Below are 21,676 nucleotides of genomic sequence, written 5' to 3' on the forward strand. Positions count from 1 at the left end.
CTAATCTGATCTCATTTTTTGACAGAATTACAAGCCTGGTAGATGAAGGGAACGCTGTGGATGTAGCCTATCTTGATTTCAGCAAGGCCTTTGACAAGGTGCCCCATGATATTCTTGTAAAGAATCTGGTAAAATGCGGGCTAGACAATGCTACCATTCAGTGGATTTGTAACCGGCTTACTGACCGAACCCAAAGGGTGCTCATCAATGGCTCCTCCTCATCCTGGAGAGTAGTGACTAGTGGGGTGCCACAGGGTTCTGTCTTGGGCCCAGTCTTATTCAACATCTTTATCAATGACTTGGATGATGGGCTTGAGGGCATCCTGAGCAAGTTTGCAGACGACACCAAATTGGGAGCGGTGGCTAATACCCCAGAGGACAGGATCATACTTCAAAATGACCTTAACAGATTAGACAACTGGGCCAAAGCAAACAAGATGAATTTTAACAAGGAGAAATGTAAGGTACTACACTTGGGCAAAAAAAATGAAAGGCACAAATACAGGATGGGTGACACCTGGCTTGAGAGCAGTACATGTGAAAAGGATCTAGGAGTCTTGGTGGACCACAAACTTGACATGAGTCAGCAGTGTGATGCAGCAGCTAAAAAAGCCAATGCAATTCTGGGCTGCATCAATAGGAGTATAGCATCTAGATCAAGGGAAGTTATAGTACCACTGTATTCTGCTCTGGTCAGACCTCACCTGGAGTACTGTGTCCAGTTCTGGGCACCACAGTTCAAGAAGGATACTGACAAGCTGGAACGTGTCCAGAAGAGGGCAACCAAAATGGTCAAAGGCCTGGAAACGATGCCTTATGAGGAACGGCTTAGGGAGCTGGGTATGTTTAGCCTGGAGAAGAGAAGGTTAAGGGGTGATATGATAGCCATGTTCAAATATATGAAAGGATGTCATATAGAGGAGGGAGAAAGGTTGTTTTCTGTTGCTCCAGAGAAGCAGACACAGAGCAATGGATTCAAACTTCAAGAAAGAAGATTCCACCTAAACATTAGGAAGAACTTCCTGACAGTAAGAACTGTTCGGCAGTGGAATTTGCTACCAAGGAGTGTGGTGGAGTCTCCTTCTTTGGAGGTCTTTAAGCAGAGGATTGACAGGCATATGTCAAGAATGCTTTGATGGTGTTTCCTGCTTGGCAGGGGGTTGGACTGGATGGCCCTTGTGGTCTCTTCCAGCTTTATGATTCTATGTGAAACGCCGTTTACCTTCCTGCCAGAGTGGTACCTATTTATCTACTTGCACTTTTTGGCATGCTTTCGAACTGCTAGGTTGACAGGAGCTGGGACCGAGCAATGGGAGCGCACCCCATCGCGGGGATTCGAACCCCCACCTTCTGATTGGCAAGCCCAAGAGGCTCAGTGGTTTAGACCACAGCGCCACCCGCGTCCCATTCTCTGACTTTACTAGTAAATAAAACACTTTGTACTATGTGTGTATTAAATTCCAACGGCTTTGAAAGTTTATAAACTATTTTGGAGCACACTTGTTCATCCCAATCTAGAGAGACATATCAGGATATGGATATGACTTCTTCTTGCAAAACCCACTTTTCTGGACTGGAAGCTACAGTGGATAGCATCTAAATGCTTCCCCCCCTATCCACATTCTGGCACATGAATAGCATAGCTGCCAAGTTCTCCCTTTTTTTAAGGGAAATTCCCTTATGCTGAATAGGCTTCTTCGCGAGAAAAGGGAAAACTTGGCAGCTATGATGAATAGTAGCTTGAAGGATGTTTCTTTCAAACTGGTGTGCTGTTAATTCCAAGTAGGCCCTGGAAAACGTCTTTTTCCAAGTCACCGTCCTAAGCTATTCTGTAAACTGCAGTACCACGAGTAGAATTTCCCCAGGTGGTCAAAGTGATACAGGGATAGGCAGCCTTTCAGTTCATATGCATGTAGATCTGTTCATGCAGTCTAATGAATGCTTGTAGGTGTGTGTGTGTTGGGGAGGGGGTCATCTTTTGACATGCTCTTCTTTCCTCTCCTCCATGCATGTTCACTCATTGAATTGTTTGTCTGCAGAGAGCTATGAGCTTTCCTTCCTGAAAAGTAACATCACAACAATCCTTGAAAGTTACTGGCTTGCAGTTCGTAGTTTTTCCATTGAAGCGAGCTATGATTAGACAAAATTCCGCCCCCCTCCCCAAATTAAAAATAAAAACAATGTATATTGCTTAATGAAAGGATGCTGGAGATAAACCACATATCAAGTAGCAAACCACTCCCCTTAGAATGCCACACATTCTGAAGTGCTTTGTGGTGTTTTTTCCCTTCTTCTTCCAGGGCCCAGAAGACAAATATAGAAACAAGGGGAACTGTTGATGCCCTTTACAACGTTATCATCAATGACCTTGGTAGAAGGTGTATATAAAGTCCAGAGCAAGCACAAACCCCTTACTTGGTCCTTTACTTTCCAGGGTAGGTACCAATCTCTCTTCTAAATATATATATATTTGTAGTCCAGAGTGCTGTAACCTTTTCTCAGTATTGTATTTTATGCTGCTAAGATGCTGCTAAGTTGTAAAGGTTTTAGTTCTGATAGCCATGTTTAAGTAGCTCTGTGATGCTGGCTGGCTCTTTCTGCTGAGACCCACAAAGCCAAACGCTCCATCAGCTGGAAAGAGCCCTATTCCTTTTGAAAGGAGATTCCTGTCCTTGGTATGCTGAGGATGGATGGATCATTTATTATATGCAAGGCATGTTTTCTATCTTTCCAAATACCTTAGGGAGCTTTTCAGTTATACAACTTAAATGCTCCAGTGGATCAGCTAGCTAAAACATACTTAGATGAAAACGAGGCTGGAGCACCTTAGAAAATGCACAGCCTAAGCCAGTTTTCAGTGATATTGCAGACAAGAAAACACTGGTTGGGATTGTGGACGGCAAAAACAAACAAACAATGTTTTTTTGCTTTGGCTTTCAGTGGGGAAATCATTCCTTTTAACTTCCTATTGTGTTTCACTCCCCACCCCCTCCAGAGGCTTTATTTCTTTCAGAGATTATAGGCTGCCCCATGAATTTCAATCCTCCCCCTTTCAGTCCTGAGTTTTCATACCCACGCCAGTTTAGTCCAGGAAGTATGCCCTAGTTAAACTTTGTATGACCATCACATCATTCATACTGGGCATGCAATGCATTATACCCTGGGAATCTGTGAAACTTGACTAATACTGAAGAGCCTCAATGAATGGAAAGGCTTATGAGTGAACTCAGTTCCAGGTGGTTCAGTCTGCAATCCTTTACCTAAGAATGAACCCTACTGAACTCACTGGGACTTACTTCAGAGTAGACTCATTTAAGAATGCGGTGTCAGTCTCTGATGCATGAACACATACAGATCTGAGACAGTGAAGACATGAGAAAGAAACCCTGCAGAGTGTTCTTATATTTGGTAATGAGATTGCAAGCTTGGGTCAATTGCTATTGATGTAGTCTAAAGTTAATGAGGCCTCTGCTACATAGAGGTTAGGTGAGCTTTCTGCCTTCTAGTTTTTCACAAGGCTGTCTTGTTGTAACATCATGCATTTACTGTTAGAGCATTTGTCTAAAGTTAAGGAGGAATGACAGCAGCATGTACACTTCAAAACAGAAAAAAAACTTGCAATTGAACCAGAATATTTTGCTCAGTTGTTTCAGTAATAAAGTAGCATTTGCAGCGCCCAAATACAGTACCCGTTGAGAAAAACCCAGTGCCAATTTAATGTTTCCCAATGCAACCCTTCTCCCAATTGGTACTTGATTTTGGAGATGAAAATACCAGTATATCACAGCAGCAGAACCTGCTGCAGCAAGATCCGAAGGGACAATTTTAATACAAAATTCACTTTGGTGCAGGATGAGAATAATGCGCAAAAATGAATGAGAGCCGAATGGCGATTTCATTTCCCTTTAAACGAAACTTCTCATTTAAAGATGGCTATGATTTCAGGCACAGGGAGAGTGATGTTTCAGCACTTCCATTATAAACCTGCAAATGGTTTTCATTCTAGCTGGTCTCTGCTGGCCTACATAGATGAGAAACACAAGTATTGCATGACTACAGACTGTTCTGTCTTGTATCTTGTGTTAACTGAAGGTAAAAGTTAGATATCTTTCCCCAGATTGCTCTTTTGTCCTTCTGCCTGTACACTATGTCACTAAATACAGAAGGCTCATTATCCAAGCGTTAAATATATTATTATTTAGAAAGCCAAACACACAAGGATCTTCCCTCTGCCCATGACTACCACAAGTATTATGGGATGAATAAGATAAAAGGACCTGTTTAAGGTGACAATCCTGTGCATACTTACCCCACTGAACACAACAAGACATTGCTCAAAGTAAGCATCCTTAGGATTGTACCTAAACTTAATGCCATTAATCTGCTACTCTTTAAGGGCTGCATGTTTGAGAAATGTCTTAGTTTCTGCATGCAGAGAAAATCTACCAGATATGGCACTGGATGGGAGACAGACATAGGGTTTGCTCAACTTGGCCTGCTCTACTGTTTTTTAAAAAGTGAACTCCTTTATTCACACACAGAGATTCCTCATCAAGCAGTCTATGTATTGCTGAGTCATGAGAGCAACTGATGATCTCTTAAAGAACATTGTGTTCATGGCTTATATTGCCAGCTCTACCTGTGTCCTTCGAAAGCCAGCACCAGTCTAGAATAGACAAATACTAGGCAAAATGAACTGATGATCTGACTTAGAATAAGGTAGAGACGAATTTTCGGAGCGCAAGCTAAAATGATAGGCCATTTGTTTTGTCTATGTTTATTGAATTGTCTTTTGGATATGTTGTGAGTTGTCTTGAATATAAATAAATTAAAGCTTTCAGTGAAGATTAATTACAATAAGTAAATACAATAAATATGCATAGGAGTGCAGCAAAAAAGAGAGAAAGGAATAGAAATATTTTGAAGAAATAAATTAAAATTCCTTCACCAGTGAATGGTCACAGAGAGTTTCCCTGCATTCATGGCTAAGGAAAGGGCCTTCAGACCTGAGTCTTTGTATCTTGACACCCACCCACCCACTCACTCTTTATTTCTTGCAAATCTTAATCAGATCCAAGAAACGACCTGTTCTCCAGGTTAGATTTCAGCCCTGAAGTCACAAATTTCCACTCATTCATCTCAGAGTTGGACAGCATTTGCAGCTTGGCAGAGCCCTGCTGCCACCTTCTGGCTTCCATGTGCCAGGCTCCCACAGCCAATGGGAGATGTTGCTGCCTCTCCCGTCAGCTGAGGAAATTAAAACTGGCCTGCCTGCCAATTGGCCAATTACAGGTGGGCCTGTAGGTGGTGCTTCGTGGGGGGGGGGAGCTGACTGGGACACCAGAGGAAGCCTTTACTCTGGTCTGCTCCCTGGCAATTTAAAGTGGTCCACCTCCTTGCCTGGCACTGCTGTTGCCTTTCAGATTTCCCTCCCTCCCTTGTCCCTTGGTTTCTTTCTTTGTACTGGTATTTGATTGACCTTGCTATGGATTGCTTCAGTCTCTGTATTTGCGGCCAGAGAGGAATTTCACCCTCAGGCTAATTGGGCCTGTATGGTTTGTTTGCCTTCCTCATAGCAATCATCACAACTTTGGTGGTTATGGCATTGGGTTTGATCCTTAGTCTTGGGAAAGACCCTTCCATGGCAGTGAGGTATTCCATTAAATGAATCCTAAGGGAGGAGGTTCTGTCTATACACCCAGGCGGCAGTTAAGGGCCATAGCACTCTCTAGCATGGCAAAACTGTCAGATGGTATCCATTTGATGTATGTCATAGGTCATCCTTTAGCAGGCTTGGCCCACTCCCCCGGTAACTGACCAGCACGCAGGCTGGATAATAGCAGAGATGCTCAATGCCATGCCAGACTTGCATCCATACTGAATAAAGTTGTGGTCTAATTTGAACCCATGATGCTTCTCTGAGTCCTTGCTTTAATTGTTGCAGTGGATAAGAGGGTGGTGAGCCGCATTGCCTGGGCACACAATAAACCAACTCCGAACATGTGTGGGATTAATTTTCCGTAAACCTGTACAACTACAATTTATCTCTCTAACACATTGCAGGTTTTAGCTGTACAGAACAGAGTGACAAGACACACATTTAAAAAATAAATGCATGCATAGTTCAGCTTTCCCTGGAAACAGCTGCCATGTGGAAGTGCTATATATCGCTCTGCTTTGGATATAGATAGATATAGTAATTTTGTTTTTGTTACAGGCTAGGTTGCTTTGTTTTTCTTTTGGGGAGTACAACTTTCAGCTTCCTTGCCAAGATGATGGACATGTCGGAATTCGGGGAAGCTGCTCCCTTCCTCCGGAAAAGTGACAAGGAATTGATGGTGTTGCAGACTGTGGCTTTTGAAGGTAAGGTGTTAGTTGTTGATTCTGCCATCGACCAGGAAGGATGAATGGTGCATACTTCCATAGCTTATGGTTAGAAGTTCTATCTTAAAGGGCCAATGTCTTTACAGCAGTCTGTTTAGACTGGTGCCCCTTATACTTCAGCACTTTTTTTAAAAAAATGTGCATTTATTCTGCTGATCTGACCAACTGCATGTTCCATATGTAGCTTAATTCTTGAACTGCACTGCAATTTGAATATATAATAGGTAGCCTTTCCATTTTACTTGACAAGACCCCCTTTTCCCATTGATGTTGTGATTATTCTGATGTCAAGATCTTGCAAGAAAGGTTGCAGAACTTTGATGTTCATCATCTCAAAGTATAAAGTAACATTGCCTGGAAATAGCACAGCAGCTCTTAGCCAGCTCGGAGAACATGTATTGTTCTTAATGGTATTTTAAGAAGGCAAGTACGTCTATTGCGTGTGGGTGACATATGGCCTGCCTGGTTTCAGTGTGTGCTTTTAGACATCAAAGCAAAGAACACACAGCTTCCCATTGTTCCATAAGCATCAAGTAGCTGGAACCAGAAATTTTTTGAAAGCATCATAGTTCAGAGCGTGATGCCATGCCTTTAGGGTGATAAGAAGTGGCTGAGGTCATTTGCAGCTCTTATGACTTGCACTGCATACTGTAAGATCAACAGTATAAGTGCATCCATGAAGTATACTCTACCCTGTGGTATGATAGATTTGGCACTGGTACATTGTGATGATGTGCAAATGTGTCAATTATTGCATCTCTGATTCTTGAGTTTTCAGCTTGAGTTTGTTGGCTCCTTTGATTTGAGCAATTCATAAAAGTGAATGCTCCAAAAGTGTTTCAAGTAAAAAGTAAGCTTGTGTAAGAGGGTGGAGCAATGGGGAGTGGAACATACTTGTAAATTACTCAAAATCCAAACAATCAAATTGTAACCTGTGAATTGCACACTTCCTTGCATTTTGCTGAGGTTAACCAAAAGCACATTTGGGTGGGTTTTTTTTTTTTTTTGTAGTTAGTGCAGAAATGATGCCAGAGCATTTGCTGCACGAAGTAGGCACAGGTTTTTCATCTTCTGTCTGGAAGGACCAATGCAAGTGGAATATAGGGGTCAGGAAAATGAACTATGAGCTGGAACATCTCTAGTTAAAATATCACTTGAACTGCTAACACAAATGATGGTCCTGTGCAGGCATAGGCAAACTCGGCTCTCCAGATGTTTTGGGACTGCAACTCCCATCATCCTTGACCACTGGTCCTGTTAGCTAGGGATCATGGGAGTTGTAGTCCCAAAACATTTGGAGGGCCGAGTTTGCCTTTGCCTGCTCTTGTTCAAGGCCACTGCCCGCTTCAATACCTTCCCCATCCGAAGGAGGGGCTGTTTTAAGGATTACTTGAGTTTGTGAATGTGCTCTGAGCACATACAAAAACAACACAATTCTATTCTATTAATTAATATTATATTATATTAATTCTATTATATACAATTCATAATTTATTTTGCAATCTTGATTATCGAATATTTTTGCATAACAGTGAAGGACTCATTTTTCTTTGCCAGGGAAGAAGAAATGCTGGATTCCAGATGAGAAGAAAGCTTATATTGAAGCTGAGATAAGAGAGACTGGCGGTGGCAAAGTCACTGTTGAGACTGTGGACGGGAAGGTAAAGAACCCCCCCCTCCCCCGTTTGATTAGTCACAAGAATAAAACATTCTAGACATAATGAGGACAGAGAAACAGTTTTTGCTGCATACAAACTTAGGCCAGAATCAATTAAACAGAAAGAAGCAACAATCCAAGGAAGGGACGGATGATCACACATGAGAGAACCGCAGAGAGGACTGGAGATTTCCTTGCAGCTTCGCCACATACGATCTCACTGTGCTTCTAAAACCAAGGGCCAAAATGCGTGTTAAGTTCAATGCGTATATATATATACAGCTACACCTCCAGATTTTGTTTAATTCATTTTTGCTGTGTAAGGAGGAGGCTGATAGTTATCCAGACCTCAGCACAAGGGAAAGAGAAGCTTATCTCTCTTCCCCCAGCCATGTTCACAATGAAAATCCTCTTTCCCCCCCCCCTCTCTCCCCTCCTCCCAGTATAGCTAGGAAGCTTAGGCAAAAAAGTTCACAATGGGATTTTTTTCCTCTAAGCCTCCTAGCTCTTTGTGTGTATGTTATCTTCATATATCCAGGAGCCTATAAGCAACTGCCTATAGGTGCGTATGGGCTTATGAGACTCGCAGTCTTGTGGGAGAGAGCGGACCCTAGAGATACATTTATTGGTACCTGCATCATGTGGGTAGTACACGAGGAGCCCCCTGCATTTATTTGAAAGCATTTTTGTTTAAGCTTCTATCCATGGCAGTTGGGGTGACTGAGAATATGTGGCACATATGGAAGCCACAAACATCTCCCTGTGATTCCTAGCTTGGAATCCTGGTGGCAGTCCTCAGAGAATACAGAATACATGAACAAGGCCTTAGTATATTTAATTTGTTTTTATATTGTATGCATCAACCCAAAGGATTAAGCAAGAAAGTCTTTTAAAATCACTGTTGACACAAACAAATGAATAAAACCTGAGAGAGGTTTAGTCATGAGTTTGCAACATTAACAACAACAACAACAACAACAACAACAACAACAACAACAACAACAACAACAACATTTATTTACATCCTAGTCACTCTGGGTGGCTCCCAACAGAATATTTTAAACAGGATAAAACATCAAACATTAAAAACGTCCCTAAACAGGGCTTCATGCAGATGTCTTCTAAAAGTCAGGTAGTTGTTTATTTCCTTGACATCTGCTGGGAGGGCGTTCCACAGGGCGGGCTCCACTTCTGAGAAGGCCCTCTGTCTGGTTCCTTGTAACCTCAGTTCTCACAGTGAGGGAACTGCCAGAAGGCCCTCAGAGCTGGACCTCAGTGTCCGGGCTGAATGATGGGGGTGGAAATGCTCATCAAATGCTTCAGTGCTATGACCTGTAGACTGAATTGGGACATAGGTTTTTTATTTATTAAATTTCTACACTACACCATGGTCCCGCTCACACATGGCACCAAGCCAAACCATGGATTAGCATGAGTGAGCAAACGTGTATGTTTCTGGGCTTTGACCATGACCTTTTCTCCAGGATCATGACATTTTCTCCTGGACATCTGGTCATGGCTTGTACTAAGCCATGGATTGACTTGGCATTACATGTGAATCAGGTCTGTGTAAATTAATTGACTTACCAATGCTAGGATGTCTCTAATATCAACAACTGTCCTTTGTGAATAATGAAAATTGTTAATAATATAATTGTTGTGGTCTGTACTTTCTGCATTTTTTTTCTGACCTCACTGTTTATAATCACCCCTATCCCACCGCCACTTGTATATCTACCTACAACCCAGGATAACACTTAATGGACTTGATTAAATGGACCATCACCCACAACACTCTTTTGTCATAATAGATTTGTTACTCTTTATGATGCCATAAGGGTCTTCATTGTTTTTACTACCACGGTCTAATATTGCTGCCCCTCTGCAAGTAATTTATCTGCAAAGTAGAATGCTTAGTAACTGTTATGTCTTCGTTGGTTCCTGTTTTGTTTTAAAATCACAACAGCTTCAGGTTAATGCTTTGCTACATCCCTCATAGGCAAATTGGGATAGCATTTAGCTTATAACCAGATCTCAGTCTTTGACCACTTTCTCCATCTTGCTTTTTAAACTTCAGGTGGCCATCATCATTATTGCTTTCTTAAAACCATGTATTCTACTGCTTACAACAGTGGGTGGCAGTATCCAACAAACTGAAATGGATAAGAGATGCACTTTCTTTTTCCCCTTTTGATCACTCTCCCAAGAGACCAGATACTGTATTTAGGGTTGCACAGAAGCCTTCAAAGTTGAGTTTCCATTTGTGGGCAGCCTGTCCTTGAAAATACTATAATCCTTAAGCAATCTTTTAATTTTAAAAAAGTTTTGTCAGATCATTCTGTAGTACAGGAAGTTTGAAAAGGCCCGGCTGTGCTTACAGTGTTCCCTTTTCTTGCAGACAGTCACTCTGAAGGAAGATGATGTTCAACAGATGAACCCTCCCAAGTTTGACATGATCGAAGATATGGCTATGCTGACCCACCTCAACGAGGCATCTGTGCTGCATAATTTGAACAGACGCTACAGTAACTGGATGATCTATGTATGAGTCATTCATTGATTTTCATTTAAAACTGCACGTTTTGCATTGTGCAAGATAAGAATCAATACTGCCAGATGGACATTCTGACCTTTGACCCCTTTGTGGTTCCTGTTCTTGGCTTATTATGCAAGAGGGACCCTCCTCTGTATACTCTCTGCTCCCTTGAGTATTCACTTCTGTGATATTCCTTTGAAACTGAGTTTCTGGTGCATGCTGCTGGTCAGATGTTTCCAGAATAACCGTTGACAGGGAAGAACAGGCAGACAACCAAAATACCCTTGGGTTCATTTCCCTCCCCCAAAAGTAGGTTAGCTCTCTATACCCCTGTCAAGGGGTAAGGAGGTTATTGCTGTCAAGTATGTGGTTGAAATGAGTGGTAGAGTGTGTCATAAAATTGTAATTCCATATGAGCTCTCCGGCAACTCCTTGAACATGGATTATCTCTCATTCGAGCCTTTACAACTACTCAGATTGCATGTTATGGAATGGATGCTATTTTGGACCCCCCCCCAAATATATATATATATGAGGACCCTATTGGATCAGGCCAGTGGCCCATCAAGTCCAGCATTCTTTTCTCATAGTGGCCAAGCAGATGCTTATGGGGAACTTGGAAGCAGCAGGACACAACAGCATTCTCTCCTCCAGAAACTGGTGTCCAGAAAATTGCAGCAACTGGTATTCAAAACCATTACCTTTCTCATGTGGTTTTGCCTACTAGGAAGAAGACAGGCATGAGAGTGCCCCCATATGATTTCTTTAACATCCCTGTCTCATATGTTGTGGTGTCACCAGCAAAAAAAGGGGGGCATAGAAGGGGCAAAGTATATTTCTAGGTGGGAGAGTTGTTCTCTGAATTAAAAATAGCAGTATATGTTGAATACAGGAGACCAGCAATGATGGTCCAAGTGGGGGGGTGGGGATGACTGATCACCTTGTTTGGAGTGCTAACCCCCCCTGCCTCCCCTCTGGTGCTCCCCAGGTTTGTACTGCTCAGTACTAACATGTTACCTTGCCTCTAGCAAGGTAAAGTGGGTTTTTTTTAATCACCGTGAGTGAATTAAATTTTTGTCACTGTGTCTTATCAGATGCCGAGCAGTATAGCTATAGCACATTAAATGATCAAAGGTTGACTAGAGGGCCAATTTTTCATTTTTTAATGCCTGTCACATCCTTAATTCACCCATTTTATGACTGCGCCTGTGCCTTGGGCAGCTGATAGAGGTCAGAATGTTCCTAATTCTGTCTCCTGAAATACAGGTGGTGTGTCAAACAGCCGACAACTTGCCTCTGTGTATCCAATCTCTAAATATTCAGGGAGCAGCTCTCTTTCTAATATACAGTGGTGCCTCGACTTACAAATTTAATCCGTTCCGAAGGCACCTTCGTAGGTCGAAAAATTCGTAAGTCGAAAAGCGCCATTGGAAACGCGATTTCCCATAGGAAGGCATGGAAACGGAAAAATTCATAAGTCGAAAAAACCCTTTCTAAAACCACCGCGGTTTCTCGCGGATGTCAAGAAATTCGTAAGCGTGCAGCCATTTGCCCCATTCGTAAGTCGAAAAATTCGGTTGTCGAGTCATTCGTAAGTCGAGGTACCACTGTATTTGAATAACTGAGGGCATCCCTAGAATTTGGGTACACCAGACATCTGTTTACTTTGTTTCTGTGGCTGAGCCAGCCTTTACCTCTTGGTTTCACTCTGGTTGGACAATAGGTTTTCATGCTTTACACACCAGTAGAAGCAGAATAAAATATGCATATTAAGCAAATACACATACTGCACAATATTATCAAGATGCAGTTGTTTCCTTTTAAAGTGCAAAGTTTGGATAATTGCTGCGGAATCTGGGTGTTTATAGCATGGTGTGTTCCCAGTCCTGATTGAAACAGGAGTTGAACGCCTGTCTTAAAAAATATTGTTAGCCATGAAGACTGCTTACCTTTCTAAATGCCTTGTTCATAATTTTATTGTAGTAGATGAAGCGTTGGGTATTGGAAAATCATGTTCCAATGCATACTAGTTTACAGCGAAATTCATTGTTACTGGCCATGTTCCTCATTTCCAAGGTTAAACTAATTTCTAATTGAGTTGTAGTAATGAAATGAGGTTTTTTATTCGTGAGATTTTCTTAGTGGGCTTCAGGCTACACATCATCAAAGTCTGGGGATACTTCATATATACCACACCATTCTTCAGTAGAATTCCAGGTGGCATGACTATGATTCTCAGGTAGTTTTCCATCCCATTTAGTTTTAGAAAGGTTGCTGCATCAAGTGACGATGGACCATGGATGGGAGCCTGTTGCTCTTCAGATGTTGTTGGACTCCAACTCCCATCAACTCTAGTCAGCATAATCAATAGCTAGGAATGATGGGTGTTGTAGTCCAACAACATCTGGAGGGCCACATGTTCCCCATCTTTTTACCGTCATACAAGTCCCAATCAAGTAATGTTGCTTTCCCCAAAAAATGTTGTCAGCATTTATATTTACAGAGGTTTGCATTTTCAGGTGAATTGTTGGAGGCTGGGATTACGAGGAAATATTGAGCTTAAAGTTACAAAGTGTTGGCTGTGACCAACATATCCATTGCTCCAAAATGAAACAGACAACTTTGATACAAACCATTCTGCTATCGGTGGGATTCACTTTCATTTTGTGTGTTTAGTATTAATATATGAGTAAATTTCTTTCTCAGTTTCCATGCCAAGGCAGTCTGGTTCTGTTAAGCCATATTTTGTTAAAAACGATGACGACAAACCCTACAAATGAACTGGATTAGAACAACCACACTGTTGGCATTAGGACACAGTGCAAAAACCATCATGTTCTTTACCAAGGTTCTTAGTGATTTCTTCTGTTTTCCTTTCCAGACTTATTCGGGTCTCTTCTGTGTGACAATAAACCCTTACAAATGGCTTCCTGTCTACAAGACAGAAGTTGTTTCAGCTTACAAGGGCAAGAGACGTTCAGAGGCTCCTCCTCACATCTTCTCCATAGCTGATAATGCTTATAATGACATGCTGCGTAGTAAGTAGCATCATTTGCCCACATGGCCCTTATTTGTTTGTCCTACAACTAAATCTTGCTTTTAAATGTTTTCCAAATGCTGACAAGAGAAGCTTCTAGGAAGGGCATTTAGGCACTATATCATGAGCAAAGAGCCTGGAGATGGTAAGATCTGTGATCCTCAGTGCCACTCAGATTAGGAATAATATCTACTGAACTCCTGACTGTCGGAACTGTATATCCTTGAAGTGACTTGTAGCCTAACAATGCCAGAAGGGCCACAGGTTCCCTGCTCCTGGTTTACAAGAAAGAAAGAGAAATTCTTGAGAGAATTTTTTTATTTCCCCCCAGTAATGCTTAGGCTTTAAAAGACGCTAAACCATCATTACACAGTCTTCACGTCTCTGAGCAGTGAGAAACTCCGGGGATGTGCAGCGCTGACTCTGAGTTAATTTATTTGGAAGAAGATCAATGAAAGGTTATGATAAGCATTTGAATTCATTTACAGGTGCAGATCTAGATTTAATATTCCAACAGAAAGCCAAATTCATTGTCATGTGTCAGGCCTCCAACTTCCCTGACACAGTTTGCTTACTGTGCTCCTAAAAACTCAGCTCTCTGTGCCTGTCTCCCAGAAACTAGAGTTTATCCCTTTTGTTCACTTCCCAGGCACACAGAGGCCTAGCTTACACCATCCTTAGCTGGATAGGGAAAGAACCCACCCACCTTCAGATGGCTTAAGGAAGGCCCATCTATCAGGAGCAATCAGTTAGTAGTCTTCCTTTAAAAGGTTTTGCAACTGTGTCTTAAAGGAGCTTCAGCAGTCATTCTTGCTGTCTAGTCTCAAACACTCTCTTGTCAAAACCTCCGATATTACAAAACGATGATCCAGGTCACCTCTCCTGTGTTCCTGTGCTCAAATGGACCACCTACAAACAAGAATTTCTCCATGGGCATCATTGTCAGGGGGTGAATCAGTAGCCACATAACTATTTCTGACAGAGATTGAAGCAAACCAAGGTTTGCCATTCACTTTACTATGTACACATTTCTGTTGCTCCTACTCCTGCCTGCTCCCTGTTCACACAGAGAAATAATCAGCCAGTAGGTCGGGGGACTTGCTTTTATTTTATTTTTTACAGTCCTGCTTCCCTTTGGCTGAAAGAGCCTTCTTTGAACAGGAACCACGAGGCAGAAACAGTGATCTCAATAACTGGAGCAGCTGTTTAAAAGAAGGAGCATGCGCCTAGCTCTCCTGTTGAAATCAATGTGTGCTAAAACTGCCTGGCTTTGGCTGCACTACAGCCAAATGTTAAAGGCCACTGACTCTAGCCTCCCTCAAGCACTGGAGCAATGATATAACATCATGCCACCAGAACTGGAGCACATTGCAAATTCATATCCGAGTAGCAGACATTCTTCCATCAGAGGGCAGTGGTGATGCATGCCTGATATCTGGAGCACTAATATTTGTGCAGCCATTGACATTCTGGAACATTACCAAGGAAGCTTGGGGTTTGTGCTCATCTGTTTTAAATGTGACGCTGCACAGAGCACAATAGGTATACTGCCATTGATAACATTAAAATAATATATCAAAGTATGAGGCATTTTCCTGTCTTGTGCGTTTTGTTGGAGCTGGCTGAGTTATAATAATGGTTGAAGCATAGAAAGCAAAGCAAAATCTATAATTATGCTTGGCGCAGTAATGTGTTTGGCTTTCTAGGTCCTTATAATTATAACATCTTTAAATGTGAGGTGCCTGCCCTTAAGAGGCATGCACTATTATTACAGAGCTAGTTTGTCTAGATCCCCTGAACTAAGAACTTTCACCTCACCCCTATCCAGTCAGTGCAATACCCCAGCTGTATGGGTCTTGTTTGCTACTCTTGTATGGAATGACCGTTCCAGGGTGGGGAGCCAAGTACTTCAAATTCCATTGACTATCATTTGCAAATAAAGCACATGCTTGTCCAATATAACATGAATTCCTCTAGGTTCTCTCATCTCTCAATTCATTGTAAAAAAAAAAAGATGGCTAAGCCGACATGTTATACAGCTGGTACTATCAGAAAATCTCTATGCCAGAGAAGGGGAACCTGTGGCCCTTTAGAAATTGGCCTGCAACTTTTATCAACCCCAGCCAGTGCAGTCAGTTGTCAAGGAATATGGGATTTGTAGTCTAGCAGCAGCTGGAGGGCCTCAGGTTCCCTGACCAGTTGGTTGCCAATGCTGATTTCCTTTTAATTCACAAAACATGCTCCTTCATTAGAAAGCAAACAGAAGTCCCATGTTCTTGAAATTGTTGCGGGGCAACCAAACCTTTTAAATGCAAAACTTGAAATTTCACTAGTTTCTTCCATGTAACATGAATAGAACAGGTTGAAGGGAAGCATCTAACACAACAGGTTTAGAAACCCTCTAATCTGAATGTCTTTGGCTGAATGTGTTTTCCATGTTACAGAGCCTTTGATATGCTAATTAACCCCAACCTGTCAAAAACCCATCCCTCCTTTGTTTCTCTTTGCTCTCTTCATTCCTACTTCCTTTGAAGAGCCCAATGAATTTCAACAGCACACCTTGCTCTTGGAATTTCTACCAAGAAACTGATCTGGTTAAATTGTCTTTTGTCTGCCTGTGATGGAGTCATGCAATGGATTTGGCAGCTACCTCCACAGCAGGGATATGACACTAAATAATGGAGAGAACCCAAAATGAATTGCTTTTGCAGGCCAATGCATTTTGCCAAAGCACTTAAAATATACTAAACAAGATATTTCCCATGTTGCGGGAAGTTTGCCTAAATGGGTTTCTTCTTGTTTATTTCTGTTTGTATAAGAAATTATTCAATGGTGACTATGTAACAAGTGCAATTACAGGTTCCTTTTTCCCTTCTGCACAGATCGAGAGAACCAGTCAATGCTGATCACGTAAGTGGATCTTTTTCTAGGGAGGTTATTTTTGCAATGCCAAAAAAGGAAAAATGCATCTCCGAAAAGAAGGGCAAAAGAGGACACAGATTCGCTTAACATTTCTATATGCTAATTATAGTATAGATACAAATCGAGAAATAATTGCTACAATATAAATAAAAATACAGTACAGTATATCCCACCACAGTGGGAAAGATTCTGACCAAGTGATCTATGTGCCTACTCAGTAACTATTTATAGTTACTTCAAGGCCCAGTTCTTCCTTCTTATCTTCAAATATGATCCGACACTCATTCACACAGAGGACTCCTTCAGAAGAGGACTGTTCTATGTAAAATAGGACACATAGCCACCCGATCTTTTCAGATGCCTCACGTCAGCAAAAGCAAACATCAGCAAAAGCAATTGGTTTCTAGTATGCTTACCAGAGCACACAAAACTGAATACATTTTATATCAAAGCACATATTCACCTTTGCTATTTTGTTTGCAAGGTTTTTCAGCATGGGCATTAAGAGAAGTAAATTTTGCCCTTGGGTTCTGGGTATAAAGTTAGTTATTGGGTCAAGAGTAAGTACTTAAAGAGGGAGCGCCTGGTAGGGGTGAGTGTGAGTAGAAAGGCAGTGTGGGCCTGGATGGCAAGGATTAACCAGGGCTCCCTAGCCACTGTGCTTAAATATTGCTGTTCCTGATTGGATTTACCTGAGGTGCCTTGAGTCTGTTTCTAAGAAAGGCAGCTCTGTTGGGTCACAACTCAGGTTCTGATACTCAGGTTTTAGTCAGTGTATATTTTGTTGGTACCTTTGTTCCAGAAGAAGAAGAGCTGTGTTGTATTAGACCCAAGACCTACTAAGTATGAGCCCAGTTTCCCACAGTGGCCAACCAGGTGGCTCTGAGAAAACTCACAAGGAGGGCATTCAGTAGCCCACTGTTGCCTCCACAAACTTCTATTCAGTGGTGTTTCACATGGCCATCAATAAGACTAAGGCTTGTATCTAATGTAATGCTAAATAACTTGTTCCCTTAGCACAAGGATTTGCCCTTGAATAATTCTATTTCCCCTCTTTTTGCCACCCTTGCCTGCCTCAAATCTGCTCCAGATTTAGGAGGTGAATGAAAGGGGGAGAAAGTTCCAAATGTAAATTATTGCACTGATAGAATGAGTTAGTGCCCTGATAGCCGCTGATAGAGCTATCCTTTCCATAGTCCTATCCTCTTGTGTGCCTACCGGTAGTTGCCACGGTTCTCAGCATCCCAACTTAGAGAACAAAATCAGACATATCACAGTGTATTGGGGTCAAATAAGGCCACGACTGGCCTCCTTTTATACTCAAGAAGCAGACCCAAGTGAAGCCTGCTGCCAGTTGGGTTCGCCCCCTGGCTGAGCACCCACCCCTTAGCCTGCTCACCATTGGCCAATTTGGCTGCAGGCATGGATTCAAACTTCCTGGCAGGCGAGGAGGCCTATTTGGCCTCCTGCCTGCTGGGAATCATCTATCACAACAAGCCTGTGTTGAATCAGCGCCAATGGACTTACCTGTAAACATTGATCGAAAGTGAATTTCTTAAAGGTGAGGTTGCTGGAGATGATTCATTCAAATGTAGCACAGTTTAGAGTTTGGGGAAAAAATGCAAATGTATAAGGCTGATTGAGTGAAAAGCTTGAGATTAATAATGTCATCTTCCTTCTGTTTTATAGTGGAGAATCTGGTGCCGGCAAGACTGTGAACACAAAACGTGTCATCCAGTATTTTGCCACAGTAGCAGCAATCGGTGAACCTGGAAAAAAGAATGTAAATATTCAAATGGCTGTTTTCTTCTTCTGCGCGAATAATATTTATTACCCAACAGGTGGAAGACATTCTGTTTCCAAGGCCCTGTAAGCACCAGTTAGCATGATTGTTAATTGGATGGGGATATGTGAGAAGAAGCTGTAATATTTCAAAGTGATTCTGGGGAAGCAGAGCTCGTGGGAGTTTGCCCAATGAGTCTGGCTGTTGTTTATCATCATATCATCATATTTTTGGGGGGGTTCTGAATGTGAAGAAAGGGGCAGAATGGAGAGTAGGGGTATAGAAACTGGTTCAGTGTTTCAGAAGACAAAGGTCCACTTGAGCTCCTTTTAATTCTGTTTGATTATTGCAGTTTGCGTAGTATCTTTATCTGTGAGTTGTAAGGCTCAGTCTTCTATTTCAATGCTGTTGATGGATTAGGCTTCAGTGGGTACATTTATGTCCATTTTGTTCCAGAAGCTCCTGAAGAGGTTGGTGAAGGTTGCTAAGAATTTTATATTGGAGATCTCTAGTCCTTCTTCTAGGATGACAGATCCCAGAGAAAAGTGAATGATTGTAAATCCAGTTCAAGCCTGCAGTGTAAATGTACCCTGGGGACCTGGAGATGGAACAGTGCCATAACTGGTAATGCTCCATTAACAGCTATAGCATTCCTGGTTCTGCTGTACTAGCACAACCATTCTCCACCTCTGATCTGTCACCTCTTTTTCCTGTGCTTTGCAACAGAATCATCTGGACACACTGTGAAGCATCAGGAGTCGCATAGTGTGGATAGGGACAGAGCCCTTGCCCTGCAAATCTAGTATGTTGGGTCAGTGGCTTGGCTTCAGACTCTGATTATGGGTGGTTGGATCTAAAACATGGCAGGGACTGATGATTTAATACTGACAGCAATAATGAACAGCTTGATAGGTGTAGGAACAAAGCATGTGCAAAAAAAAAAAAGGGTTCTGAATGTGAAGGAAGGGGAAGAATGGGGAATATGGATATAGAAACTGGTTTTGCAGCCATAAAGAAGATCCACGTATGATCCTATGACTGGATGCCTCTTCTTGGTTCAGGACAAGCAACTTAGAAGTGTTGGGAAATTTACTCTAGAAGTTTCTGTGGGAAAGCACAGCAGCTGCAGAATAAAAAAGGTCTCTGCGAAATCACAAATAGAGAGGGATTGATAAGCAATGTTAAATGATATTTCCTAATTGCTTAGACTTAGCTGTTTGTTTAATTTTCTTTTCATTTTTTCTTTGAAAGCAACCAGCAACCAAGACTGGGGTAAGTAGATGACTTTCCTGTAATTGAATTTGTATTTCACAGATTTTGCTGAAGTGCCGTGAATGTTGTTCACAGGTGTATGTAAAATTTCATTTGCACTTGTCCTGCTTCTAAACCTAGAACAACGCAGCTAAAATTAATGTTTGTTACAAAGCCAACTCAAAATCATAGAAACTGGCTCCAAACCATCTAACTGTATGATTCTAAACATTTTTAGCTTTCTAGACCAATCCTATTACATCTTTTTATACTTAGTGTTTATTTCATTTTGTGGAGCTGGGGTAAGCCTAAGTGAGAAGTGCTTATGTTCTGCTGATTTCAACTGGAGAATATTAGCACAGGTTTCATTCAGTGACATGATTGTTGTTGTTTTCCCTGTTTACACAAACTTGCTGGCAAGAGACTTTTTTTTGAGAGAGAGAAGGGATTAGAGTACACATCAAATCTATTGGTTTTTAATATTTTGTGTTTTGTTTTAAGGGAAAGTACTATAGGTATAGGGGACATGGGTGGTGCTGTGGGTTAAACCACAGACCCTAGGGCTTGTCGATCAGAAGGTTGGCGGTTCGAATCCCCGCAACGGGGTGAGCTCCCATTGCTTGGTCCCTGCTCCTGCCAACCTAGCAGTTTGAAAGCATGTCAAAGTGCAAGTAGATAAGCTACAGCGGGAAGGTAAACGGCGTTTCTGTGTGCTGCTCTGGTTCACCAGAAGCGGCTTTGTCATGCTGGCCACATGATCTAGAAGCTGTATGCTGGCTCCCTCGGCCAATAACGCGAGATGAGCGCTGCAACCCGTGTCGGTCATGACTGGACCTAATGGTCAGGGGTCCCTTTACCTTTTACTATAGGTAAAATAAAAGGAGAATTCCCTGGATGCCTGAGATTTAGGTTTGGGCAAGTACTCTTTGGTAAGAGAGCTTCAGCAGAGATTTAAAACCACAAAACATACAGCAAAGTAAAGATTGGAAAGATAGCCTGTAAGACTTTTTAAATACCCCCTTCTAAGTTGCTTCCAAAGTTCTCCACTTCCCTTAGCATAGAAAGAAAGAGACCACACATTTGGCATCTTTGTAAATCGCTTTCAGATTTCTTTCTTTCTTTTTTTAAGTCAAGCAGTGCATAAATTTTATGAAATAAATATTTGGGAGTTTCCACAAGTGCATTTTTTTAATGGCATAGATGCATTCTGCCAGAATCATGGAGTTTCCACCAAATATTAAAGCCCTTTAGATGTCAAATTGTGAGTGCGTGCAGGGTTGTGCCCTAAATGTACTTCCATCTTTTGCATTGCAAGGGAACTTTGGAAGATCAAATCATCCAAGCCAACCCAGCCTTGGAAGCCTTCGGGAATGCCAAAACTCTGAGAAATGACAACTCCTCACGCTTTGTAAGTATGCCTTTTTGCTGTGGTACTTTACCAGTCTGCCTTCATTAGTAATACCGTATTGATAAAAACGTTCAGCATTCAACATAGACAGCTGTACGGCCTTTTCACACCTACCATTTATAGTGGAAGAGTTGTTGTTTGATCTTACATTTGTGGGAGTGAATTTGTAGCTAGTTATCGACACTTTTGCTCACACATCGCTATTATTAGAGAGCAGTGTAGGGATTTCCTGTCAACGTGATTGGCAGGTTGTGCCTGAGCTGAGAAAAGTTCAGTAGTAACTGCAGTCACACCCCTAATGAACTCTCATGTTCTGCCAGCCAGTAAATGTCAGAGTTATGAGCATGTGCATCAGGATAGCCCTTTCACGGCTATTTAATTAACTAATTCCAGCATACTGACCTTGTGGAAGTATAGGAGTTTAGAAGAGGAACTACATGCCTGCCTGAGGCAATAGCAAGCCTAGTTTCTATAATGAAATTTTGTCTGCTGCTGTCATGGCCAGTACTTTGCCTCACTATCTTTGTCTCTATCTGCCACATTTCTTCTCTGAACTGAGCTTGCATACCAACCGCTTGCCCCCATCAGAGAGAAGCGGCATGAAACAGGCATCTCCCAACCCCAACCCCTCCTCACAGAAAATTGGATGGTGCTTGCACACATGCCAAACAACTGAAAATATTGAGAATCCCTTTTGT

The 21,676-nt window shown here is 41.9% G+C and overlaps 1 protein-coding gene across 1 annotated transcript in view; it reads left to right on the top strand.

Annotated features, from left to right (window-relative positions):
* Positions 1–6,222: 6,222 nt before the first annotated feature.
* Positions 6,223–21,676, top strand: part of MYH15 (myosin heavy chain 15) — an 88,080-nt gene continuing 72,626 nt past the window's right edge. The window contains exons 1-8 of the mRNA XM_035115695.2: positions 6,223–6,363; positions 7,942–8,045; positions 10,440–10,583; positions 13,459–13,615; positions 16,497–16,524; positions 18,226–18,319; positions 19,571–19,591; positions 20,886–20,978. Coding sequence (XP_034971586.2) covers positions 6,273–6,363; positions 7,942–8,045; positions 10,440–10,583; positions 13,459–13,615; positions 16,497–16,524; positions 18,226–18,319; positions 19,571–19,591; positions 20,886–20,978 — 732 coding nt within the window. The 5' untranslated portion in view covers positions 6,223–6,272. The remainder of the gene's footprint in view (positions 6,364–7,941; positions 8,046–10,439; positions 10,584–13,458; positions 13,616–16,496; positions 16,525–18,225; positions 18,320–19,570; positions 19,592–20,885; positions 20,979–21,676) is intronic.

The sequence above is a fragment of the Zootoca vivipara genome, chromosome 4 (genome assembly GCF_963506605.1).
Source record: "Zootoca vivipara chromosome 4, rZooViv1.1, whole genome shotgun sequence".
NCBI lineage: Eukaryota > Metazoa > Chordata > Lepidosauria > Squamata > Lacertidae > Zootoca > Zootoca vivipara.